General features: G+C 39.6%; 1 protein-coding gene across 1 annotated transcript in view; it reads left to right on the top strand.

Annotated features, from left to right (window-relative positions):
• ALLC (allantoicase) overlaps nucleotides 1–26,669 on the top strand; it is a 38,099-nt gene extending 11,430 nt beyond the window's left edge. The window contains exons 6-11 of the mRNA XM_032294232.1: nucleotides 570–702; nucleotides 19,970–20,125; nucleotides 20,526–20,599; nucleotides 21,613–21,721; nucleotides 25,531–25,655; nucleotides 26,355–26,669. Of these exons, the coding sequence (XP_032150123.1) occupies nucleotides 570–702; nucleotides 19,970–20,125; nucleotides 20,526–20,599; nucleotides 21,613–21,721; nucleotides 25,531–25,655; nucleotides 26,355–26,561 (804 nt within the window). The 3' untranslated portion in view covers nucleotides 26,562–26,669. The remainder of the gene's footprint in view (nucleotides 1–569; nucleotides 703–19,969; nucleotides 20,126–20,525; nucleotides 20,600–21,612; nucleotides 21,722–25,530; nucleotides 25,656–26,354) is intronic.
• Nucleotides 26,670–27,650: the final 981 nt, after the last annotated feature.

Genomic DNA, 27,650 nt, shown 5'->3' with positions numbered 1-27,650 from the left:
ACTTTAATAAAACAGTTGGGAAAAAACAGGGCTTGCATTTTGGAACATTTTTTTTTTTTTTTAAGTTTATTTAATAATTAATTTGTATTGTTTTTTACAGAAATGTTGATCCATAACAGACAGGAAAGTAAATAACAGCAACAGTAAACAGGGCCTCTGATTTGAGAAGTGCTGACCTAGAGAAAATTATTGCAAGGTTCAGGCCAACAGATTTCCCCAGATGTCAGGGTGCATGGCAATAGCCCTGGTTTTTACTTGAATGTTCATGTCACTACTCCTCAAGGTGAAGACATTAGGAGGGGTCTGAGATCTTGTCCTTCATTTGCAAGCCTCTGCCACCATCACCAACTGGCTATTTTGATTAGTGTGAAAACAAAATAGGCTTCTATTCTGTTTATTATTAAACATGGGCTTGATATGTGCTGTTTTTATTAAAGTGTTTCATTAGGTATCCATCATTAATTTTTTTTTTCAAAGTATCTCTGCCCCTTAAGTCCCACAGAGGCAACAGGATGACAGAATTTATTGTTTTCAAGAGCAGTTGCTGATCTTTCTATATTTATTTCTAGCTAAAATCTGATGACTGGAGTTACTTGGTTCCCATGACAGAGCTTAAGCCAGGAAACCCTGCTTCCGGCCACAACTATTTTCTTGTCAATTCCCAGCAGAGATGGACTCACATCAGACTCAACATTTTCCCAGGTAAATGTGACAGGGACTAATCTCCAGTTCCATGGCTTCTTTATTTTATGCCGATATGTTTATAAAATCGGAAATGAATTGCTCTTTCCTTCTTGGTGATTTATCTCTCTAGCATTTCAGGACTGTAATTTGCCCTTTTTGTGTTCCAGAAAATTCTTGTTTTAATCAACCCATCACTAGGTGGTTATTGAAACATTATCATGTAAATTAGGATGTGGTGGAACTAAGTTGTATTAGGTTAGATAGATCCTGACTAGATTTCACAAGTATGTTACATTAGCAGCCGAAGTGGCATGTGGGGGTACAGGTATGTAGAAATGACTCATCTTATTTTTAATAGCTTTATTGTGATATAATTAAGATGCAATTCACCCATATGAAGTGTACAATCAATGATTGTAGTATATGCATAGACATGTACAACTGTCACCATAACTTTAGAACATTTTTATCGCCTCAAAAATAAACCCCTTAGCCTTCAGCTATCACCCCTCGTCTCCCCTATCCTGAAGCAACCACTAATTTACTTTCCGTCTTGATAGCTTTGACTATTTTGGACATTTCATATAAATGGGAATTATATAATACTGGTCTCTTGTGTCTGACTTCTTCCGTTTAGTATAATGTTTTCAAGATTCATCCACGTTGTAGTGTGTATTAATATTTCATTTCTTTTTGTGTAAAACTAATAGTCCATTGTATGGATATACAGGTTGAGCATCTCAAATCCGAAAGCCCAAAATTTGAAATGTTCCAAGATCCAAAACTTTTCGAGTGCTGACATGATGCTCAAAGGAAATGTTCATTGAAGTATTTCAGATTTTAGATTTAGGATATTCTACCTGTAAGTATAATGCAAGTATTAAAAAAGCCCTAAAATCCAAACACTCTGGTCTCCAGCATTTCAGATAAGGGATACTCAGCCGCTACCATATTTTGCTTGGCCATTCATTAGTTGACAGACACTTGTTTGTGTCTGTTGGCTAATTTGAATAATGCTGGTATAAACATTTGTGTACAAGATTTTGTGGGGACATATGCCTTCATTTGTCGAGTGTATGCTTAAAATTGGAATTTCTGGGTCATATGATAGATCCGTGTTTAACTGTTTGAAGAATGACTAGGCTTTTCCAAAAGCGCTGCACCGTTTTGCGTTCTTACCACCCGCGTGAGGGAGTGCTGATTTCTCCCGATCTTTCCCAACACTTCCTCTCTTACCTTTTGTTTGCACTCATCCTAGTGGATGTAAGGTGGCATCTCATTGTGGTTTTGATTTGCATTTTCCTCATGACTAATGAGGATGAGCATCTTTTCATATGCTTACTGGCCATTTGTATATTTTATTTGGAAAAGTTTCTGTTCAGATCTCTATTCGCTTGTCTTAAGCAAATTTCAATAGGTTTTTGGGGGAACAATTGGTGCTTGGTTACATGGACAAGTTCTTTAGTGGTGATTTCTGAGATTTTGGTGCCCCCATCACCAGAGCAGTGTACACTGTAACCAACGTGTAGTATTTTATCCCTCACCCCCACCCCTCCTCCCATTGTATGATTCTTAAGTCTTTATATGACTTTACTTACTAATAGCTTAGCTCTTACTTACGTGTGAGAACATATGATGTTTGGTTTTCCATTCCTGAACTACTTCACTTAGAATAATTATTTCCAACTCCATCCAGGTTGCTGTGAATGCCATTATTTCATTCCTTTTTACAGCTGTGTAGTATTCCATGGTATATGTATATGTACCATATTTTCTTTTTAAAAATTTTTTATTTTCAATATGGGTACATAGTAGGTATGTATATTTATGGGGTACATGAAATGTTTTAATACAGGCATAATACAGGTAATGCATAATAATCACATCATGGAGAATGGGGTATCCATCCCCAATCCATTGTGTATATATCCCACTTTTTAAATCTATTTGTCCATTAATGAGCACTTAGTTTGATTTCATATTTTGGCCACAACATTGTAAACAGTGTCACATAAACATGGAAGTGCAGACATCTCTTCCACATATTGATTTTCTTTCTTTTGGATATACAGTATATACAGTAGTGAGACTGCTGGATGAATCTATTGTTGTTCTGCTTTTAGTTTTTTGAGGAATTTTCAGTTTCCCATAGTGAGTGTACTAATTTACATTCTCACCAATAGTGTACATGAGCTTCACTTTCTCCACATCCTTGCTAACATCCACTATTCTCCATTCTTAATTAAAAGCTGTATTAGTCTGCTCTCACATTGCTATAAAGATACTACTTGAGACTGGATAACTTACGAACAAAAGAGGTTTAAATGACTCACAGTTCTACATGGTGGGAGAGGCCTCAGGAAAATTACAATCATGGCAGAAAGAGAAGGGGAAGCAAGGCATGTCTTACATGGTGGCAGGAGAGAGAGAGGGAGAGGGAGAGGGAGAGGGAGAGAAAAAGGGGGAAGTGCCACTTTTAAACCATCATATCTCACGAGAAATCCCTATCACAAGAACAGCATGGGAAAAACCACTCCATGATCCAATCACCTCTCACCAGGTCTCTCCCTTGACGTGTGGGGATTACAATTAGAGATGAGATTTGAATGGGGATACAGAGCCAAACCATGTCAAACGCCATTTTAATTGAGGTGGAATGACATTTCATTGCGGTTTTGAGTTGCATTTTTCTGATGATTAGAGATGTTGAACATTTTATAAATATACCTGTGGTCAATTTGTATGTCTTCTTTTGAGAAATATCTGTTCATATCTTTTGCTCATTTATAATTTTTTTTTGCTACTGAATTGTTAGCTATTGAGTTGTCCTTATACATTCTTGTTATGAATCCCTTCTCAGTTGGATAGTTTGCAAATATATTTTTTCCTATTCTGTGGGTTGTCGCTTCCTTGCTGCACAGTAGCATTTTAGCTTGATATCATCCCATTTGTCTATTTTTCCTATTGTCGCCTGTGCTTCTTCACTCAAATATTTGCCAAGACCAATGTCCTAGAGCATTTTTCCAATGTTTTCCTCTAGAATTTTCAGTTTCAGGTCTCAGAGTTAAGGTTTTAATCCATTTTGATTTTATTTTGCATATGGTGAGAGATAGGGGTCTAGTTTCATTCTTCTGCATGTGGTTATCCAGTTTTCCCAGCACCCTTTACTGAAGAGACTGTTCCCCGTTTCATGTTCTTGGCGCCTTTGTTGAAAATGAGCTGGCTGTAAATGTGTGGAATTATATCTGGGTTCTGTATCGTGTGTCTGTTTTTATGCCATTACCATGCTGATTTGGTTATATACCTTCACAGCACATTTTCAAATCAGGTAGTGTGATGCCTTCAGCTTTTTTTTTTTTTTTTTTGCTTTGGTTATTTAGGGTCTTTCATTTAAATTTTATGATTTTTTTTTTCTATTTCTGAAAAGAATTAGAATTTTAATAGGAATTGGAATTTTAATAGGGATTGAATTGAATCTGTAAATTGCTTTGGGTAGTATTGTCATTTTAACATTAATTCTTTCAATCTAGGAGCATGGAACATCTTTCCATTTTTTTCTGTGTCTTCTTCAGTTTATTTCATCAGTGTTCTATAGTTTTCCATGTATAGCTCTTTCACTTCTTAGGATAAATAGATTCCTCAGTATTTTATAGTCCTTGTAGCTACTGTATATGCGATTGCTTTCTTGATTTATTTTTCAGGTTGTTCACTGTTGGTATATATACATGCTGCTGATTATTGTATGTTGATTTTGTATCCTGCACATTTACGGAATTAGTTTATCAGTTCTAACAGTTTTTGGGTTGAGTCTTTAGGTTTTTTTACGTATAAGATCATGTTGTCTCTAAAGAAGGCTAACTTAACTTCTTTATATATATGTAATATATTTATATATTATTTAATATATTTAACATATTTATATATTATTTAATATATATTTACATATTTATATTTATATAAATATATATATTTATATATATTTATATTTATATATAAAATATAAATATATATATATATATATAAATATATATTTTATCGCACTTTAGGTTCTGGGGTACATGTCCAGAACATGCAGGATTGTTGCATAGGTACATACGTGGCGATGTGGTTTGCTGCCTCCATCCCCCTGTCACCTATATCTGGCATTTCTCCCCATGTTATCCCTCCCCAGCTCCCTACCCCCCGCTGTCCCGCCCCTAGTCCCCGCCCAACAGACCCCAGTGTGTGTTCCTCCCCTCCCTGTGTCCATGTGTTCTTTGTTCAACACCCGTCCATGTGTTCTCATTGTTCAATACTAGGAGTGAGAACACGGAGTGTTTGATTTTCTGTTCTTGTGTCAGTTTGCTGAGAATGATGGTTTCCAGATTCATCCATGTCCCTACAAAGGACATGAACTCATCGTTTTTTATGGCTGCATAGTATTCCATGGTGTATATGTGCCACATTTTCCTTGTCCAGTCTATTATCAATGGGCATTTGGGTTGGTTCCAGGTCTTTGCTATTGTAAACATTGCCACACTGAACATATATGTGCATGTGTCTTTATAATAGAATGATTTATAATCCTTTGGATATATACCCAGAAATGGGATTGCTGGGTCAAATGGAATTTCTATTTCTAGGTCTTTAAGGAATCGCCACACTGTCTTCCACAATGGCTGAACTAATTTACACTCCCACCAACAGTGTAAGGGTGTTCCTGTTTCTCCACAACCTCTCCAGCATCTGTTGTCTCCAGATGTTTTAATGATCGTCATTCTAACTGGCATGAGATGGTATCTCAATGTGGTTTTGATTTGCATTTCTCTAATGGCCAGTGATGATGAACATTTTTTCATATGTTTGTTGGCTTCATATATGTCTTCTTTAGAAAAGTGTCTGCAATGTCCTTTGCCCACTTTTGAATGTGTTTGTTAGTTTTTTTCTTGTAAATCTGTTTTAGTTCTTTGTAGATTCTGGATATTAGCCCTTTGTCAGATGGGTAGATTGCAAAAACTTTTTCCCGCTCTGTTGGTTTCCAGTTCTCTCTAATGATTGTTTCTTTTGCTGTGCAGAAGCTCTGGAGTTTAATTAGATTCCATTTGTCTATTTTGGCTTTTGTTGCCAATGCTTTTGGTGTTTTAGTCATGAGGTCCTTGCCTATGCCTATATCCTGAATGGTTTTGCTTAGGTTTTCTTCTAGGGTTTTTATGGTGTTAGGTCTTATGTTTAAATCTTTAATCTATCTGGAATTTATTTTAGTGTCAGGTGTCAGGAAGGGGTCCAGTTTCTGCTTTCTGCATATGGCTAGCTAGTTTTCCCAACACCATTTATTAAACAAGGACTCCTTTCCCCATTGCTTGTTTTTGTCAGGTTTGTCAAAAATCAGGTGGTTGTAGATGTGTGGCATTGCCTCCAAGGTCTCTGTTCGGCTCCATTTGTCTATATCTGTGTTTTGGTACCAATACCATGTGGTTCTGATTACTGTAGCCTTGTAGTATAGTTTGAAGTTAGGTAGCGTGATGCCTCCAGCTTTGTTCTTTTTGCTGAGAATTGACTTGGTTATGTGGGCTCTGTTTTGGTTCCATATGCAGTTTAAGGTGGTTTTTTCCAGTTCTGTGAAGAGGTCATAGGTAGCTTGATGCAGATAGTGTTGAATCTATAAATTACTTTGGGCAGTATGGCCATTTTCACCATATTGAATCTTCCTAACCATAAGCATGGAATGTTTTTCCATCTGTTTGTGTCCTTTCTTTTTTCCTTGAGCCGTGATTTGTAGTTCTCCTTGAAGAAGTCCTTCATGTCCTTTGTTAGTTGTATTCCTTGGTATTTTATTCTCTTTGTAGCAATTGTGAATTGGAGTTCGTTCTTGATTTGGCTCTCTTTAAGTCTCTTATTGGTGTATAGGAATGTTTGTGATTTCTGCACATTGATTTTGTATTCTGAGACTTTGCTGAGGTTGCTTGTCAGTTTCAGGAGATTTTGGGCTGAGACAATGGGGTCTTCTAAATATACAATCATGTCGTCTGCAAATAGAGACAATTTGACTTCCTCCTTTCCTAATTGAATACCCTTTATTTCTTTTTATTGCCTGATTGCTCTGGCTAGACCTTCCAATACTATACTGAATAGGAGTGGTGAGAAAGGGCTTCCTTATCTAGTGCCAGATTTCAAAGGGAATGCTTCCAGTTTTTGCCCATTCAGTATGACATTGGCTTTGGGTTGTCATAAATAGCTTTTATTATTTTGAGATACATTCCATTGATACCTAGTTTGTTGAGAGTTTTTAGCAAAAAGCGCTGTTGAATTTTGTCAAAGGTCTTCTCTGCCTCTATTGAGATAATCATGTGGTTTTTGTCTGTGGTTCTGTTTATGAGGTGAATTACATTTATAGACTTGCGTATGTTGAACCAGCATGCATCCTGGAGATGAAGCCTACTTGATCATGATGAATAAGCTTTTTGAGGTGCTCTTGCAATCGGTTTGCCAGTATTTTATTGAAGAGTTTTGCATCTATGTTCATCATGGATATTGGCCTGAAGTTTTCTTGTTGAGTCTCTGCCAGGTTTTTGTATCAGGATGATGTTGGTCTCATAAAATGATTTGGGAAGGGTTCCCTCTTTTTGGGTTGTTTGGAATAGTTTCAGAAGGAGTGGTACCCACTTCTCTTTGTATGTCTGGTAGAATTCAGCTGTGAACCTATCTGGACCTCGGATATTCTTGGTTGGTAGGCTATTAATTGCTGCCTCAACTTCAGCCCTTGTTATTGGTTTATTCAGGGTTATGACTTCTTCCTGGTTTAGGCTTGCGAGGGGGCAAGTTTCCAGGAATTTATCCATTTCTTCCAGGTTTACTGGTTTATGTGCATAGAGTTGTTTGTAGTAATCTCTGATGGTGGTTTGTATTTCTGTGGAATATGTGGTGATATCCCCTTTATCATTTTTTATTACATCTATTTGATTCTTCTCTCTTTTCTTTTTTATTAATCTGGCTAGTGGTCTATTTTGTTGATCTTTTCAAAAACTAGCTCCTGGATGTATTGATTTTTTGAAGGGTTTTTTTTTTTTGTTTCTGTCTCCTTCAGTTCTGCTCTGAGCTTAGTTATTTCTTGTCTTCTGCTAGCTTTTGATTTTTTTTTTGACCTTGTTCCTCTAGCTCTTTCAATTTTGATGATAGGGTGTTGATTTTAGATCTTTCCTTGCTTCTCATATGGGCATTTATTGCTGTAAATTTTCCTCTAGACACTGCTTTAAATGTGTCCCAGAGATTCTGGTACATTGTGTCTTCATTCTCATTGGTTTAGAAGAATATCTTTATTTCTGCCTTCATTTCATTGTTTATCCAGTCAACATTCAAGATCCAGTTGTTCAATTCATATGAAGTTGTGCAGTTCTGAGTTAGTTTCTTAATCCTGAGTTCTAATATGATTGCACTGTGGTCTGAGAGACTGTTTGTTATGATTTCAGTTCTTTTGCATTTACTGAGGGGTGATTTACTTCCAATTATGTGGTCAATTTTAGAGTAGGTGTGATGTGGTGCTGGAAGAATGTATATTCTGTGGATTTGGGGTGGAGAGTTCTGTAAATGTCTATTAGGTTTGCTTGGTCCAGATCTGAGTTCAAGTCCTGGATATCCTTGTTAATTTCCTGTCTCGTTGATCTGTCTAATATTGATAGTGGAGTGTTAAAGTCTCCCACTAATATTGTGTGGGAGTCTAAGTCTCTTTGTAGGTCATTAAGAACTTGCTTTATGTATCTGGGTGCTTCTGTATTGGGTGTGTATATATTTAGGATCATTAGCTCTTCTTGTTGCATTGATCCTTTTACTATTATGTAATGCCCTTCTTTGTCTCTTTTGATCTTTGTTGGTTTAAAGTCTGTTTTTTCAGAGACGAGAATTGCAACTCCTGCTTTGTTTTGCTCTCCATTTGCTTTGTAAATCTTCCTCCATCCCTTTATTTTGAGCCTATGTGTGTCCTTGCACATGAGATGGGTTTCCTGGATACAGCACACCGATGGGTTTTGACTTTTTATCCAATTTGCCTGTCTGTCACTTTTGACTGGTGCATTTAGCCTATTTATATTTAAAGTTAATATTGTTATGTGTGAATTTGATCCTGCCATTTTGATGCTAGTTGGTTGTTTTGCCCATTAGTTGACACAGTTTCTTCATTGTGTCAATGCTCTTTACCATTTTGTATGTTTTTGGAGTGGCTGGTACTGGTTGTTCCTTTCTATGTTTAGTGCTTTTTTCAGGAGCTCTCATAAGGCAGGCCTGGTGGTGATGAAATCTCTGAACAGCTGCTTTTTCATAAAGGATTTTATTTCTCCTTCGCTTATGAAGCTTAGTTTGGCTGGATATGAAATTCTAGGTTGAAAATTATTTTCTTTAAGGATGTTGAATATTGGTCCCCACTCTCTTCTGGCTTGTTGGGTTTCTGCGGAGAGATCCACTGTGAGTCTGATGGGTTTCCCTTTGTCGGTAACGCAACATTTCTCTCTGGCTGCCCTTAGCATTTTTTCCTTCATTTCAACTCTGTTGAATCTGACGATTCTGTGCCTTGGGGTTGCTCTTCTTGAGGAATATCTTTGTGGTGTTCTCTGTATTTCCTGGACTTGAATATTGGCCTGCCTTGCTAGTTTGGGGAAGTTTTCCTGGATAATATCCTGAAGAGTGTTTTCCAGCTTGGATTCATTCTCTCCGTCATATTCAGGTACACCTATCAAATGTAGATTAGGTCTTTTCATATAATCCCATATTTCTTGGAGGCTTTGTTCATTTCTTTTTATTCTTTTTTCTCTAATTTTGCCTTCTAGTTTTATTTCATTGAGTTGATCTTCATCTCTGATATTCTTTCTTCTGCTTGGTCGATTCGGCTATTGAAACTTGTGTATGCTTCACGAAGTTCTCGTGTTGTGTTTTTCAGCTCCATCAATTCATTTATATTCTTCTCTAAGCTGTTTATTTTCATTAGCATTTCATCTAACCTTTTCCAAGGTTCTTAGTTTCTTTGCTTTGGGTTAGAACATGTTCTTTTAGCTCAGAGAAGTTTGTTATTACCCACTTTCTGATGCCTGTTTCTGTCAATTCATCAGATTCGTTCTCCATCCAGCTTTGTTCCCTTGCTGGTGAGGAGTTGTGATCCCTTGGAGGAGGAGAGGCATTCTGGTTTTGGGTGTTTTCATCATTTTTGTGCTGGTTTCTTCTCATCTTTGTGGATTTATCTACCTGTGGTCTTTGTAGTTGGTGACTTTCTGATGGGGTCTCTGAGTGGATGTCCTTTTTGTTGATGATGAAGTTATTTCTTTTTGTTTTTAAATTTTCCTTCTAATAGTCAGGCCCCTCTACTGTAGGACTGCTGGAGGTTCACTCCAGACCCTGCTTTCCTGGGGATCACCTGTGGTGGCTGCCGAACAGTAAGGGTGGCTGCCAGTTTCTTCTTCTGTTATCTTTGTCCCAGAAGGATATGTGCCAGATGTCAGCCTGGGCTCTCCTTTATGAGGTATTTCTTTGGATATATGGGGGTTGGGGAGCTGCTTAATGAGATAGTCTGTCCCTTCTAGGATCTCAAGTGCTGAGTTGTGAGCTCTGCTATTCTGCTCATAGCTGCTGGGCAGGCACATTTAGGTCTGCTGCAGTGGAACTCATAACCGCGTTTTTTTCCTGGGTGCTCTGTTCTGGGAAAGTGGGGCTTTATTTATAAGTTTGTGACATACTGCTGTCTTTTTTCAGAGATGCCCTGCCCAGCAAGGAGGTAGCCTAGTCATAGTCTGCCAGCAGAGGTACTGCTGAACTACCATGGGCTCTGCCCAGCTGCTGTGTGAATTTCATTGTGGTTTTGTTTATAGAGGTATAGTTAGAACTGCCTCGGTAATGGTGGACTGCCTTGGTATTGGTGAAATGACTTGGTAATGGCAGATTGCCTCGGTAATGGCGGACTGCCTCCGTAATGGTGGACTGCCTCAGTAATGGTGGACTGCCTTGGTAGTGGTGGATTGCCTCGGTAATGGTGGACGCCTTTCCTCACACAGAGCTGAACCATCCCGGGTCCAACTATGCTTGCCGTGTAACTCTCAATCCATAGCATTTCAGATTGTTGTTCTTTGTGGGTGTGGGACCTGCCAAGCCAGATGACCTGGTTCCCTGTTTCAGCCCCCTTTTTTTTTCAATTGAATGGGCAACTCTGTCTCCCAGGCATTCCAGGTGCCTGTTAAAATGGTGGCCCAGATTTGTGTGAGTTTTTGTATGGAGACCTGCTGAGCTGGCAGAAACAGCTGTGCTGGAACCTTATGGCACTTTTCCGCCTGGGAATCTCCTGGTCTGTGGGTAGTAAAAACTCATTTGGAAATGCAGTGGTCACTGACTGTCTGTGTTCTCATTGGGAACTGCACTCCAGAGCTGTTCCTATTTGGCTGTCTTCTCTCTGCGATGGCTAACTTGACTTCTTTCTTTTAAATTTGGATGCCATTTCTTTCTCTTGCATAATTGCTCCAGCCAGGACTTCCAATATTATGTTAATAAAAGTGGTGAAAGTGGGCATCCTTGTCTTGTTCCAGATCTTAGAGAAAAGGCTTTCATTTTTTGTCCATTCAGTATGTTACTTGTGGGTTTGTCATATGTGTCATATGTGGTTTTTGTTATTTTGAGGTATGTATTTTTCTATACTCAGTTTATTGAGTTTTTTCTTTTTTTTTTTTTTGTCAGCACGAAGTCATGTTGAATTTATCAAGTGCTTTCCAGCATCTATGGAAATTATCATATGATTTTTGTTCTTGGTTCAGTTAGTGATGTATCATGTTTATTGATTCATGTATATTGAGCCTTGAAATTGATTCCTTTCCTTCCTGGAATGAATTTCACTTGATCATGGTGAATGATCTGTTTATTGCGTTGTTAAATTCAGTTTGCTGGTGTTTTGTTGAGGATTTTTACATCTATGTCCATCAGCTATATTAACGTGTAGTTTTCTTTTTTTGTTGTGTCTTTGTTTGGTTTTGGTATCAGGGTGATTCTGGTCTTGTAGAATGAGTTTGGAAGTCTTCCTTCTGCTTCAATTTTCTTGAAGGGTTTGAGTAAAATTGGTATTAGTTATTTATTTTATGTTTGGTAGAATTCAACAGTGAAGGCATAGGTTCTGGAATTTTCTTTGATGGGAGACTTTTTAAATTTCAGCTTTGATCTCATCATTATCGGTTTATTAAGGTTTTCTATTTCTTCATGGTTCAATCTTCATAGGTTGCATGTGTTCAGAAGTACATCCATTTCTTCTAGGTTTTCCAATTTATTGGTTTGTAGGTGTTTATGATAATCTCTAATTAGTCTTTGTAATTCTGTGGTCACATTTCCTTTTGGCTGAGTACAGCGGGTTTTATTGATGGTACAAGACAGGGTGTGGCTCTCTAGACCCCTATCTCTTTAGGGGGTCTGGCATGGACATTGTGTCAAGGGGAGATTCTTGGTATGGTGGGAGACTGAGTGTGGCAGGGACCACATAGCAGCTGAGAACCTCTCTCATCCTCTTGTGTTCTTGCTGGGGCTGGTGGTCCAGGGGCTCTTACTCTTTGAAGGCCATGTGAACCATGAGGTCCACTACCCTGTTGCTGTAGCCAAATTCATTGCCATACCAGGAAATGAGCTTGACAAAGTGGTCATTGAGGGCAATACCAGCTCCAGCATCAAAGTTGAAAAAGTGCATGTCTGTTAAAGTCAGAGGAGACAGCGTGGCACTCACTATAGCCCAGGATGCCCTTGAGGGGCCCTTCAATGCCTGCTTCACCACCTTTTTGATGGTATCATATTTGTCAGGCTTCTCCAGGTGGCAGGTCATGTCCAAAATGACACGGAGGTGACGATATGGAACACCATGCTACCTAGCTTTCCATTCAGCTTGGGGATGACTTTTCCAACAGCTTTGGCATTGCCAGTAGATGCAGAGATGATATTCTGTAGAGCCCTGTGGCCATCCTGCCAATGTTCCCAAGAAAGGGCATCCATGATCTTCTGGGTGGTAGTGATGGCATAGGCTGTGGTCATGAGTCCCTCTATGATGCCAAAGTTGTCATGGATGACCTTGGCCAGGAGGGCTAAACGGTGGGTGGTGTATGAGGCATTGCTAGTGATCTTGAGGCTGTTTTCATACTTCTCATGATTCACACCCCACATAAACATAAGGGTCACCAGCAGAGGGGGCAGAGATGATGGCTCTTTTGGCTTACCCCTCTAAGTGAGCCCCAGCCTTCTCCATGGTAATGGAGATTCTAATGGACTCAACAACATAATCGTAATTGGTGTCATTTCATTTGATTTCCGGGGGCTCTTGCTACTGGAAGATAATGATGGGATTTCCATTGATGTCAGGCTTCCCATTCTGAGCCTTAACGATGTTGTGGAACTTGCCATGGGTGGAAACATACTGGAACATATAGACCAGGTAGTTGAGGTCAATGAAGGCATCATTGATGATGACAATATCCATTTTGCCAGAGCTAAAAGCAGCCTGAGTGACCAGACGCTCCGTATGGCCAAATTTGTTTACTCTGGCCTTCATTTTCACCTTGGTGCCTCAGGGACATGGCTGGCACTGCATAAGAAAATGTAGGTGTCTATCAAATGGAAAAAGAGAGCTATCTCATTTTTTATGTATCCTTTTCTATTTCTGATTTTTTGGGTCTTTTCTTTTTGTAATTAGTCTAGCTAAAGGCTCATCACTTTTGTTTCTTTTCAAAAAAGCAACTTTTTTTTGTTTTGTTGATCCTCTGTATTATTTTAGTCACCATTTCATTTATTTATCTTCTGATCTTTATTTTTTTTCTGCTACTAATTTTGGGTTTGGTTTATACTTGCTTTTCTAATCTTTTGAGATGTATTGTTAGATTAATTTGAAGTGTTTTTACTTCTTTGATATAGGTATTTATTGCTATAAACTTCCCTCCTAGTACTGCATTTGTTGTCTCACATTTATTTTTGTATGTTGTATTTCCATTTTCATTTGTTTAAAGCACTTTTAAAATTTCCTTCTTAATTATTGGCCCATTTGTTCTTCAGAAACATGTTGTTTAATTTCCATGTGTTTGTGTATTTTCCAAGGCTCCTCTTATTAGTAACTACTAGTTTTATTCCACTGAAGTCAGAAAAGATATTTGATATGATTCTACTTTTTTGAATTTGTTTAGACTGCTTTCATGGCTCAAAACTTGGTCTGTTCCAGGGAATATTCCATGTACTGATGAAAAGAATGTGTATTCTGCAGCAGTTGGGTAAAATGTTCTGCAATGTCAGTTAGGCCCATTAGATCCAGTGTGTAGTTTAACTTCACTGTTTCTTTGTTGATTTCCTGTCTGGACTATTTGTCTATTACTGAGAGTAAGGTGTGGAAGTCCCCTATTATTATTGTATTGTAGTCTGTCTATCCCGTTAGATCTATTAACGTTTGTTTTACACACTTGAAAACTCTGGCGTTGGACACACAGATATTCATAATTGTTATATCCTCTTGCTGAATTAACCCCATTTAGCATTATACAATGTCTTGTCTTTTTTTTTTTTTTTTTTTTTTTTAAAGTTTTTTTTTTTTTTTTTTTTTTTTTTTTTTTTAACAGTATTTGATTGTAGTCTATGTTATATGATATAAGTGTAGCTACTCCTACTCTCTTTTGATCTCTGGTTGCACGAGATATCTTTTTCTATCCCTTGACTGTCAGCCTACTTGTGTCTTTATAGATCAAATGGATTTCCTGTAGGCAGTATATAGTTGGGTCTTGTTTCTCAGTCTATTAAGCAACAGTATGCTTTTATTGGGAACACTGAGTCTATTTGCATTAAGTATTGTCATGAAGTAAGAGCTTACTGTCATTTTGTTGCTTTTTTCTGGTTGTTATGTAACTTTCTTTTCTTTTTCTTTCTTTCTGCCTTAGTGGTTAACTAATTTTCTCTGATAGTATGTTTTAATTGATTTTTATTTTTAGTGAATCTGTTATAGGTTGTTGCATTTTGATTACCATGAGGCTTACAAAAACATAGACATAACAAGTTATTTTAAAGAGATGCCAACTCATCTTAGATCACAAAGAAAAGATAGAAATAAACAGACAAGCTAAAAAACTCTACATTTTTAACTTTATCCCTCCTCCCACATTTGACTTTATGTTGTCTCAATTTGCATGTTTTTATATTGCATATCTTTTAATACCTGTTAAAGATATCAGCAAAAAGGTTATTATTTTTGATAGATATGTCTTTTGGACTTCATACTACAGTTATGAGTGAATTGCACACTACAATTACAATGTTAGCGTATTCTGAGTTTGTTAATGCACTTAATTTTACTAGTGGGTTTTATAAATTCAAATGTTTTCTTTTTGCACATTAGTGTTTTTTTTTTTTCTCAAACTAAAGAACTTTAGCACTTCATTTAAGAGTGGTGGTGGTAAAGTCTCTCAGCTTTTGTTTATTCAGGAAAGATCTTCTCTTTCTTTCATGTATGAAAGATAGCTTTTCTGGATACAAAATTCTTGGATGACAGTCTTTTTTTCTTTCAGCACTTTAAAATGTCATTCCATCCCACTTCTTCTTGGCCTGTATGGTTTCCATTGAGAAGTCTGTTGCCAGATGAAATGAAGCTTCTTTATGTTATTTGATTTTTTTTTTTTTAATCTTGCTGCTTTCAGGATTTTTTATCCTTGACCTGTTTTTTTTTTTCTTGAAACAGGGTCTCGTTTTTTTCTGGAAACAGGGTCTCATTTTTTTCTTGAAACAGGGTATCATTTTATCACCCAAGCTGGAGTCCAATGGTGTGATCACAGCTTACTGAAGCTTCGACCTTCTTTGGCTCAGATGATCTTCCCACATCAGCATCCAAGTAGCTGGGACCCTTGGTACACACCACCATGCGTGGCTAATTTTTATATGTTTTTGTAGTGTGGGGTTTTACCATATTGCCTAGGCTGGTCTCAAAATCCTGGGCTCGAGGAATTCACTCACCTTGAACTCCCAAAGTGTTGGAATTATAGGTGTAAGCCACCTTACCCAGCCTGTCCTTGACCTTTAGGAGTTATTATATGCCTTGGAGTAGTCTTAATTTGGATACAATTCATTTGGTATTTTCTGACCTTTCTGTACCAGGATATTTATCTCTTTATCAAGTTTTAAAAAGTTTTCTGTTATTTCTTTGAATAAGCTTTCTACCCCTTGCTCTTGTGCAACTCCCTCCTGAACACCAATAATTCTTAGATTTGTTCTTTTGAGGTAATTTTTTATATCTTGTAGGCAATCTTTATTCTTTTTCATTTTTTCCTCTTCCGTGTATTTTTAAATAGCCCATTTTTGAGCTCACTGATTCATTCCTCTGCTTGCTTCATTCTACTCTTAAGAGCCTCTAATGAATTTTTTGGTTCAGCAAATGTGTTTTTCCATTCAAAAATTTGTTTGATTTTTGAAAATTATTTAAATCTCTTTGTTAAATTTCTCTGATAAACTTCTAAGTTGCTTTTTTGTGTGTACCTTTGAGGTCACTGAGTTTCCTTAAAATTGATATTTGGAATTATTGGTCACAGAGTTCGTAAGTCACTGTGTTATTATGATCAGCCACTGGTTCCTTGCTTTGTCCATTTGGGGATGTCATGGTTCTTTGCTGTTGTTTCTTATGAATGTGCATCTATGCCTGTGCATTGAAGGATTAGTTATTTATTCCAGTCTTTTCTGTCTGGTTTGTTTCCATTTTTACTGAATATGCTTGCTTAGGTGTAGGGAGTGTCCAACATTTTAGCTTACCTGGGCCACATTAGAAGAATAATTGTCTTGGGACATACATAAAATAACACCAACGATAGCTGATGAGCCAAAACACACACACCCACACACATACACACACACAAATCTCATACCGTTTTAAGAAAGTTTATGGATTTGTGTTGGGCTGCATTCAGGGCCACCATGAGCCTCCTAAGACCCATTGGCCATGGACTGGACATACTTAGCTTACAGAATCTTTATAAATTACCTGTTGATTTTATTTCCTGCTAGGTAGCTGCCTGCTTTTCAGCACTAGATGGCACCTTAAGCCCAAGATTGCCTCATTTTTAGTAAACAATCAAATTACGGCCCATCAGAATAGGGGAGGTCCTCAGGGCGTGTTCTAGTGATGTGGGAGGGTTAGCTAGGTGCTTGTCCCCAGGCGACCTGTGGACCAAGCCTCTTACAACATGGTGCTGCTGAACAGCAACTCTGATCCAGGGGACCTGTGGACCAAACGTCTTAACAGCATGGTGCTGCTGAACAGCAACCCTGATCCAGGGGACCTGTGGACCAAACGTCTTAACAGCATGGTGCTGCTGAACAGCAACTCTGATCCAGGGGACCTGTGGACCAAACCTCTTAACAGCATGGTGCTGCTGAACAGCAACTCTGATCCAGGGGACCTGTGGACCAAACGTCTTAACAGCATGGTGCTGCTGAACAACAACTCTGATCCAGGGGACCTGTGGACCAAACCTCTTAACAGCATGGTGCTGCTGAACAACAACTCTGATCCAGGGGACCTGTGGACCAAGCCTCTTACAGCATGGTGCTGCTGAGCAGCAACCCTGATTTTGTGTTTCCGCTGGCTGAGTCACAGCGTTTGCAGGGCTGGGGATGGGATGTCTCACTCTCAGTGTGAAGCCTCCACCTTATGGACCATGAGACGGGTCACTGTGGCCCCAGTATCTCAGTGTCCATGTGTAAGGTAAAACCCTGTCCTAGGAGTCAGGGCTGGGTCAAATAAAGGAGACTCCGTCTCTCAACCACACTCACCCAGGACTTAGCCTCAGCAACAGGCATGTAGGGGCAGCATGAGGAGCTCTGATGTCCTGCCTCTCCTGGGAAGACAGCCCTGCAATCATGGGCTGCACTTATTTTCAGTCTCCACTTTGCTGATGTGGGAGAGGGAGTGAAGGTGAGGTCTTGGTTCGTATACCACAGACTACCACTGCTCTTTCTGAATTTTAGCAGATATTCTTGAATAGATGCTGCTGAATTTTCTGTATGCCCTTAGGGCCATTTCTGGAGACCTGAAGTGTGTTTTCCCATCTCCCAACCCCTCTAAATTTCACCAGCTCCACTGAGGAATAGGACAGCAAGGCTCCTCATGCTGTCATGCCAGAAGTGGCTCTCTGGAACCTTATTTTTGATGCAATGCTTCTCTGGTGATCATGCTTTAAAGCGAGACACAAAAATGGAAAGATCTAAACACATGTTTACTAATATTAATTACTCACTGACATCATCTGATCTAAAAACAAGTCATTTACTTACAAGGATGGGCAAAGCTTACAAGAGATTCAGGCCTTTCCCCACTTGTTAATTTAACATACACTATGAAACAACAACTTTGAGCTAGAGACTGGGCATTGGCCATATAATTATTTTCCTGGCAATGTGTAGGGCAGAGCCAACAGAGTGTAAGCTTCATGAAGAAAGGGCCATGGGTCCAGATCATCATTTTTATACACCTGACACTTAGCACGGCATGGGGAACAGAGGAGAAGCTCAATAACTATCTGTTGTTAGCTTTAATTGACAGAGTTCTTGTCCTTATAAAGTGAGTAACACAATGGGAGACAGATAAAAAACATAACTGCAAAACAGTGATACATTTCATAAGAAAAGTATTTTGGTAGAGTCATAAATATTTCTATTTTACTATTTCTGACCCACCAAAATAGCAACTTTATATGTCCAACCCAATTTGTATAGGATTCATGAGTCAAGGGAGGGTCTAAAATAGTTTCCGAGTGGAAGATCTGCTTTTCTGGGTTGAATATGAAGGGTCCCTAAGCACATACAAGCTCTTTCCTAATTGGTCAGTGTTGCCTGCCTGAAGAGGAGAGGGGGCAATATCTGTGTGCAGATTTCATGCCCCAACTCTTACGGCATCTTTAATTGCTCCATGAGGATTCTGCCTGGGATCCAGGTGTGAAGGGAAAGGAAGCAGGTAAAAACCAGGCTGGTGTCACAGGGACACATTGGGTGGGAATGGGTTGGTTTAAATGAGATGTCCTCAGAGGGTGAAGAGTAATTTCTGGGATCCCTTGACAGTTTTGATTAAACGCAAGTTTGGATATTAACTCTGTAAAGAAAAACCTTATTTTTTAAAATGTGAAATCGACTTTACTTTCAACAGATGAGTATCTTCTGTACCAGTAAAGCCAATTATAACATTTAATGAACCAGAATGGCAGTGATCTTACCCTCACAGTTTAGCTCCTGCTGAATTACTCCCTCCAGGACATTTTCTAGGGTTTTATGCCAATGAAGTTTGGTGTTATTTGTTGTAAACGGCAAGACTTCCATTGTTTTGCCAAAAAGTTTTTCAGATCACTCATTTTCACTAAATTTGTAAAATAAAAACATACAGGGCTTGTTTTAGAAAAATGTTTTGCTTAAATTAATTTTCTATGTTAAAAAAGCTTGGCTTCCACCTTCTAGGAATTAATATTCAAAGAAACAAAACATCATTCTACTAGAATCCAATGCTGTGAGTTGATCTTGGTAGCGCTTTGCTGCTCTGCAGACCTAATTTCAGGCTGCTGTGGTTCTCAGCAGCAATTTGATCTTGTGAATATTATCTTTTGTATTCTCAATTGCATTGCTAAGCAGTGTGGTGGTGTAAATATAAAAATAGAATGTTCTCTTGTCTGAGTCTGTAGGAGTCAGCAATGCTCATTTCTAGCACCAAAGATTATGTGTATGGTAAATTTCCAAAATGCTGTTTGGCTTGGAGTTGTTCATTTAATTTAAAAAACTTCAATGCCTACTATGTGCCTGGACCTCTTCTAGGTAGAAATGATACAAGAGTGGTACAGAAGTGAACAACATAGCCAACTGGTCTGGCCTGCAAGGATTTTGCATTCTGGGTTTGGGAGACTGATTTTAGCAGGAACTTAGAAAGATAACTTCAGACTGTCATTAGAACTCTGGAGTAAATAGGCAAAGGGATATGATAACATGTAACCTGGGGAGTCAGGCAGTGGCCGGATGGAGCAGGGAGGAGATAACTTCAGAGGATGAGAGGGAAGGCTTTTCTGAGGCCATGGCCTTAAAGTGAGGAACATAAGTAGTCTTTTGGAAAGCGGAGAAAGTTGTTCTGGCATAGGGTAATGTCAAGGGCAAAGGCCCTGGGGCAGTGGGCTTGTTGTACTTGAGAAGCAGCAGGCAGGTGTGGCCAAATCCTACCAAGGGAGGAGACTAGAGAAGACAGGAGGGGCCTGCAGTTTATGACACACAAGCAGCCATTTTTATAAACAATAACTAAGGCACCTTTCCTTTCCAGATGGTGGAATTGCACGGCTTAGAGTATTTGGTACTGGACAAAAAGACTGGACTGCAACTGACCCCAAAGAACCTGAAGACCTAGCGGCCATCGCTTTTGGGGGTGTCTGTGTAGGATTTAGTAATGCTAATTTTGGGCACCCAAACAATATAATAGGTAAGAAGATATTCTCGGAGCTGGCTTATTTAGGAAGTCTGGCTACCAGCATTAAATACCCCAATATGGTCAGAATGTTTTAAAAGGAAAGGCATATCTCAAAGCATGGGAGTAGATGAGATTAATCTTCCATGTGTATGATTTGATGTCTTTACGACATGGAATAAGTCAACATTAGCATTTTTTCTTCCTAATTTTGGCCTAAGTAGCTGCTTTAAAAGGAAAAGTAAAATTTAACTAACCCTATGATTGTTTGTGAATTTATGGAAACATTCACTTTAGTGAAAATAACATGTAGCAATGCTCAGGTGCGTAAGATCTGTAATATAATTACAGCAATGTATTCCTCCTCACGCTTAAAATCATGCAGCTTACCATTCAACAATGCTATTTTCTGTAGGAGTTGGCAGGGCAAAGTCTATGGTGGATGGCTGGGAAACTGCAAGAAAGCTGGACAGGCCGCCGATATTAGAAGTAAGAAGTTAAAAATAACGATGTGATTTTTCTACAAAGTATTTTTGGAACTTCTTTTTCATTTAAATAAATGTTTGCTTATTTTAGAAACCTCATACGCATTGTTCTAAATGCTAATTACTGTGATTTACATTTTCCAAATTTCCTCCTGTTTTCATGGTAATATCAGGGCAGGGACTCAGAAGGCCAAATGTACTGGTCATTGTCAGATACTCCAATGCATTTTTGGAACATTCCTCTGTTTCTTCAATAAAGAAACAAAAAGAGCTGTGATTTAATAATACAAAAATTATGAATAAATGTGTTGGGAGATCTGGGGAAGAGCCACTAGTTTAGTAATGTTTACTATCTGTGTATCTCAGGATTACACCACTTATATAAACTTGTGACAAACAGAGTGCTCTAAAGTTCATAGAGTTGTTTAATTTGGCCAGTAACTGATTCAAGATAGAGAAACCAAGATGAAGTGAAACAAAGCAAGACGATACCTTTCAGTTTGCAAATCCCACTGAACACTTGGTCAGAAAAGTGCCCTCCCCTTCCTAAGTTGGATTTCATGTTACCTGACGCTTTGAGATATCAATGAAGAAACTGTCTGTTCTCAAAGCTAAGGTTTCGATGCACATCATGTATCAGTATAGGTTTGACCAACAAAATATGTACCTTGAAAGGTCAAAACAAACTAATTAGAAGACCTATGGGCTGGATTAGATAAGGATCCCTGCATGTATAACATTTTGCAGGGATCTGTAATTGACATAGAAAATCATATCAGAAATTTAGAAAAACTTATCTGGGATCCAATGAACTCACAAATTGGCATGAGACATTTAAGGAATGATAGCAAAGAGGCAATTTACATGAAAGTCATTTATACATCAGGTCACAGGAAACATTCTTCTATAGTAAGAAATAAAAGAAACATGTCAACCTTTTTCACTTGTTGGTTTTCCAGACTGGTTTCTTGAATGGCTTCAAGTTAGTTTACCATTTTCTTCTTTTCTGAATTCCAGAATGATGAGAATGGCATTCTCTTGGTTCCGGGTTGTGAATGGGCAGTTTTCCGATTGGCACATCCTGGAGTAATAAGGCAAATTGAAATTGACACAAAATATTTTAAAGGTAAATGCTAAGCTATAAAGAAGTACATTATAATTGGTGTGTTTATTCTAAAGACTGTTTTATGGAAGTGAAACTGAGGACAGTGGGCTCTTGGTGTGGAATCCCCACTTAAGCTGTATAATTTTGAGCATGCTACTTTAACCCTCAGATCTCTATCTATCTATCTATCTATCTCTCATCATTTATTTATTGAGATGGAGTCTTGCTGTGTCTCCCAGGCTGGAGTGCAGTGGTGCCATCTCAGCTCACTGCAACCTCCACCTCCCAGGTCCAAATGATTCTCCTGCCTCAATCTCTCGAGGAGCTGGGATTACAGGCACTCAACACCACACCCAGCTAATTTTTATATTTTTAGTAGAGACGGGGTTTGTCATATTGGTCAGGCTGGTCTCGAACTCCTGACCTCAGGTGATTCACCTGCTGCAGCCTCCCGAAGTGCTGGGATTACAGGTCTGAGCCACCGTGCCCGGTCCTTATTTACTTATTTTTGAGACAGACTCTCACTCTGTCGCCCAGGTTGGAGTGCAGTGTAGCACCACTTACGAAAACATACGGTGCAATCTTGGCTTACTATAACCTGTACCTCCTGTGTTCAAGTGATTCTTCCTGCCTCAGCCTCTTGAGTAGCTGGGATTACAAGTGCCCACCACCACGCCTGGCTAATTTGTGTATTTTTAGTAGAGACGGGGTTTCACCATGCTGACCAGGCTGGTCTCGAGCTCCTGACCTCAGCTGATACAACTGCCCTGGCCTCCCAAAGTGGTGGGATTACAGGTGTTAGTCACCACGCCCAGCCAATGCTTTGAACTTTAGTAACCCCTCTATAAAATTCACAGTTTGGCTGGATGATCCCCAAAGTCGTACAAGATTCAATGACACTGTCCAGCTCTTTACTAGGCTCTGCATCCCCCTCGGAGACAGCCTGTGAGAAGCACAGGGATGGCAGGCACCATTTTATAGAGAAGGGTCCTAAGCAGATTGACCAGGGGAGGGGAGTGACCATTTCTTCCCCAGGCTTCACTTTTAAAGCAGTGATTTACACATTTTTTAAAACTGTGCTCTTCTATTTGTTAAAAAAAAAAAAAATACTTGGACAAACAACCCTGATATTCTATATTTACTTTCTTATGAAATACATTATGTGTATTATTAAGAAAATTCAAAAGAAGTTGCCACACTTTTATAATTGTTATGTGAGATTTTATAAGTACTGGATTGAGTATTCCACATTAGCCATCTTTGAATAAATAGTGGCAGTTTATATTCATGTTTTGGGTGAGTGGTTTTTCAATATCTTGGGAATTATTGTGATTTTACTCAATTGTTAACCATGATATCAAGTTTAAGGTTAGGCTCATCATCAACAGTAGTGCCAATAGTTATTCGAAGAAGTCTAGATAATTTTAACTTATTTAAAAAAGACTGCATTTTATCTATTTTTTTCTTTTAATTATTATTTTAGGTTTAAGGGTAAATGTGCAGGTTTGTTATATAGGTAAACTCGTGTCATGGGGGTTTGATGTACAGATTATTTTATCACCTAGGTATCAAGTACCAATAGTACCCAGTAGGTAATGTTTTCTGATTTCCCTTCTCCCACCCTCCACCTTCAAGTAGGCTCCAGTGTCCATGTGCCCATGTGTTCCCATTATTTGGCACCCACTTATGAAAACACATGGTACTTGATTTTCTGTTCCTCTGTTAGTTTGCTAAGAATAATCGTCTCCAGCTGCATCCATGTTACTGTGAAGGCCATTATCTCTTCGTTTTTATGGCTGTATAGTATTCCATGTTGTATATGTATCATATTTTCTTTAGCCAGTCTACAACTGATGGACATTTAGGTTGACTCTGTGTCATTGCTATTGTAAACAGTGCTGCAGTGAACATACACGTGCATGTGTCTTTATGGTGGAGTGATTTATATTCCTCTGGGTAGACACCAAATAATGGGATTGCTGAGTCAAATGGTAATTCTGATTTTAGTTCTTTGAGGAATCGCTATACCACTTTGCACAATGGCTGAACCAATTTATACTCCCACCAGCAGTTTATATCTGTTCGCTTTTTTCCACAGCCTTGCCAGCATCTGTTACTTTTTGATTTTTTTGTAACAGCCATTCTGACTGGTGCAAGATGGTATCTCACAGTGGTTTTGATTTCTCAGTGATTAGTGATGTCAGGCATTTTTTCATATGCTTGTTGCCTGTGTGTGTGTCTTCTTTTGAAAAGTGTCTGTTTATGTCCTTGGTCCATTTTTTAATGGGGTTATTTTTGGTTGGAAATTTGTTTAAATTTCTTATAGATTCTGGATATTAGACCTTTGTCAGAAGCATAGGTTGAAAACATTTTCTCCCATTCTGTAGGTTGTCTGTTTACTCTGTTGATGGTTTATTTTGCTGTGCAGAAGCTTTAGGTTACTTAGATCCCATTTGTCTTTTTTTTTGCTTTTGTTGCAATTGCTTTTGGCATCTTCATCGTGAAATCTTTGCCAGTTCCTGCGTCCAGAATGCTATTTCCTAAGTTTTCTTCCAGGGTGTTTATAGTTTTAAGCCTTTAATCCATTTCGAGTTGATTTTTGTATATGGTATAAGGAAGGGCCTGTTTCAATCTTCTGCATATGGCTAGCCAGTTATCCCAACACCTTTCCCCACTGCCTGTTTTTTAAGACTGCATTTTAGACCTGGTTATGTGGCCATGTTTTTTTCTTTTCAATGTGGCTGACTGAGGGTCAGGTGAAATGGCAGCTCTGCTCTTTTCTTGTTCATACATGCTTGCATTTTTTGTGGTATGTTTAATCCACAGTTCTCTGCATGAATGGTTTAAAATAACTTGTTTATTTTTGTGAGGGATGCTTTAGTTAAAACTAAACAGTAAATCCACTTAAGGAGGTAACCCAAATTGCAACAGGTAATCTACCACTGTCAATCACTCAGGATACCTCTGGAACAATATGCTGACTATCATGGAAATCAGGGAGCATCCACTTATAGCAATATAGTAAGTTATATCAAATACACAAAGCTTAATATACACACACACACGTATGTATATCAAATAGAAATAGCGTCCCTAATGTTCTCTACTTGCATCCCTTGTGTCTCTATGTACCCCAGAGGCATGTTCAGCCATCCTGGAGACCACCATTTTAAGAGATGGGCCACAAAGGGGGCATGTGAGCCGTTGCCTCCTCTTGTACAGGGTTCTTGATTAGCAGCTCTTCTCTGTGGGTCTTAAAGTCTCAAAGAGCCACGCTAGAAGCGTTCTTCATAAAGAGAGGGGGACCTTCCCCCCAGGGTCCTCTAACCCCACTGAGCACACGATTCCTGTGGTATTCCAAAGACAGAAGACTCGCAGGAGTGTATACTCTCACCTGAAGATGAGTCAGAAATTCCCAAATAGATGTGTGTGACTGATGCCCAGCATTAGCTAACATATAACTCAGTATTTCCTTTTGATCATCATGTTAAAAAATATGGTATCATAGGAAAATATTTTCCATCTTCATAATAATTTCACATGAGCCACACAGCAGTCTGCAAGTAATTAAATCTGCAATTGAGGAAGCTTATCAAATACATTCAGATTTCAAAGTAAGAACACTATGCATTCAAACTGAAGTGCGCCAGCCCCTTCACAAATGGTGGACTGCTTCTGATTGCTCTGAAAAGGAAGTGTCTATTTCATGAGGCAATCTGAGCATCACAAACTGGTTTGTTCCTTCTCTCACATCTTCATACCTCTGCTTTTGCTGGGCTTTTCATTCTTATCACAAGGGCAGTAAGTCACTCTGTGTTTTGCTGCAACAGGCAATGCTCCTGACAGCTGTAAAGTGGATGGGTGCATCCTGACAACTCAGGAAGAAGAAGACATGATCAAGCAAAAGTGGACTCTCCCGGCCCACAGGTGGAAACCTTTGCTTCCCGTGACCAAGGTTCGTGTGGCGCTGGTAGGAGCCAGCACTCAGCCTGGGCTATTTCCCTAAGATTCTCTTTTGAAGGATTAGGATACAACTCCAAGGTTTCTGCTCAGTTTAATGGTAAAATGAATGAGGTTGTAAAACCCATATCTGCTAACTTAAATGAGAAGAAAGGCTCTATTTCTCTCCACTTTTGTATTTCTAGTCAAATTTTGTTAGAACGAGATTGTTAAGTGCTCAGAATGCATACATGGAAACTTTGTAGATGGGGTGACTAGCACATTTAAAGCGATCATGGAGTGTCCACCTGCAGGATGGACACTCCGAGATATTTCACAAGTGTCTTCTTTGATTTAGAAAGAGGGTCAGGCTGGAGGTGAGAGCTGCTCCCATGTAAAGACAGAAAATAACCTCGGGGAGAGACCAAGATAATCTTTCATTTTCTTACCAATTTGCTTATGTATAATCAACTATAAGAGATAATTGATGGGCATTTAAATTGCCCATCAGCTGTTTATTGGGGTCTGATTATTCATGTATTATTTGGGCATCCTGTCCCTACTAACAGATTTTCATGGAAAGCCCAATTATCATCAATGAATCACTTATTTTAAAGCCCAAGTCCAAGGCAAAGGTTTGCCCTGGGTGTGGGGTCATTCGGCCACGCATGCCCTCTTAGCAGACTAGGATCCCGTGCATCTGCTTGCTTTTCAGCTGTCCCCCAACCAAAGTCACCTGTTCGACAGCCTGACCCTGGAGTTCCAAGATGTCATCACTCACGCGAGGCTCATCATTGTCCCTGACGGGGGAGTGAGCCGCCTTCGGCTCAGGGGCTTCCCCAGCTCCATCTGCCTCCTGAGGCCCTGGGAGAAGCCCATGATGAAGTTCTCGGTGAAAGTGGGCCTCAGAGCAAACCCTTAACACACACAAAGCACTGGTGTCGGATATATGGCAGTAATTTCCCGGTCACAGGCTTCTTTTCAAGTGTGTTCAACACCTGGTGATTTAATAAAGTGGTCATCTCACAAATTGATCTCTGCAGTTAATGTTGCTATGAGGCATTTTGTAGGTTACATACTGGCTGCGAATGCTAGGTGGTCTCTGAGGAATTACTTTCTTTTGGACACTATAAGATACTGATATTCACATATCAGAGGTTGATATTGATAATGTCAATATTCCATACCTTCAGTGTGGACTTCCAGCGGCACATGTAGCCTACTGTCTTTGAAACTTTGTCACGCTCATCAAAACCACTGGGAAATTTTATTTCTAGAATTACTTGAGTGATTTCTAGGATCACTCAAGAGGACTGGCCTATCTTTACCCAGAATGGGAACGATTTTTCCAAAGACCACCTCTCACTTTGAATCATTCTTAACTCAAATGAGGCTGTGTTCTGAGTGGTACACGCCTGACACCACATGCCCGTGGCTGCAGCGGCTGCTCCTCACAGGCTCCCAGTGGCTCTGCACAGCTCCTCCTCGGGTGGAGAAGCTCAAATTCCCCACCTGGGCCAGGAGTCCTAGAAGGTTCTGGGGCTGAACTGGTCAAATTCAACCTAACATCAAAGACACAGAGGCTCAAAAATGTGAACAGGCTCCCAGCACCCATCCAATGCTGACTGTCTAGATGGCCCTGGTCCCCCCCTCCCTCCCCTCCTCTCTACGACTTCTGCAGAGGAGGGCAGCGAGTGTAGCAGGAGGGCTCTGGGGCGCTCAGCACAATCACTGTCACCTCCTCCTCTTCTTTTCCTGAGCTCTGCCGCCAGGACACTCATCTGCCCGGGGTTCCCCATTACCCCTCACTTGCCCGGGGTTCACCGTCACCCCTCACCTGCCCGGGCTCCCCGTTATCCCTCACCTGCCCGGGCTCTCCGTTACCCCCTCACCTGTCCGGGCTCTCCGTGACTCCCTCACCTGCCCGGGCTTCCCCGTGACCCCTTCACCTGTCCGGGCTTCCCCGTGACCCCTTCACCTGCCCGGGGTTCCCCGTGACCCCTTCACCTGC

The sequence above is a fragment of the Sapajus apella genome, unplaced genomic scaffold (genome assembly GCF_009761245.1).
Source record: "Sapajus apella isolate SASKATOON/1434 unplaced genomic scaffold, GSC_monkey_1.0 scaffold31, whole genome shotgun sequence".
In the NCBI taxonomy this organism is placed as follows: domain Eukaryota; kingdom Metazoa; phylum Chordata; class Mammalia; order Primates; family Cebidae; genus Sapajus; species Sapajus apella.
The sequence above is the reverse complement of the archived record's forward strand: the minus strand, read 5'-3'. Positions and strand labels throughout refer to the sequence as shown.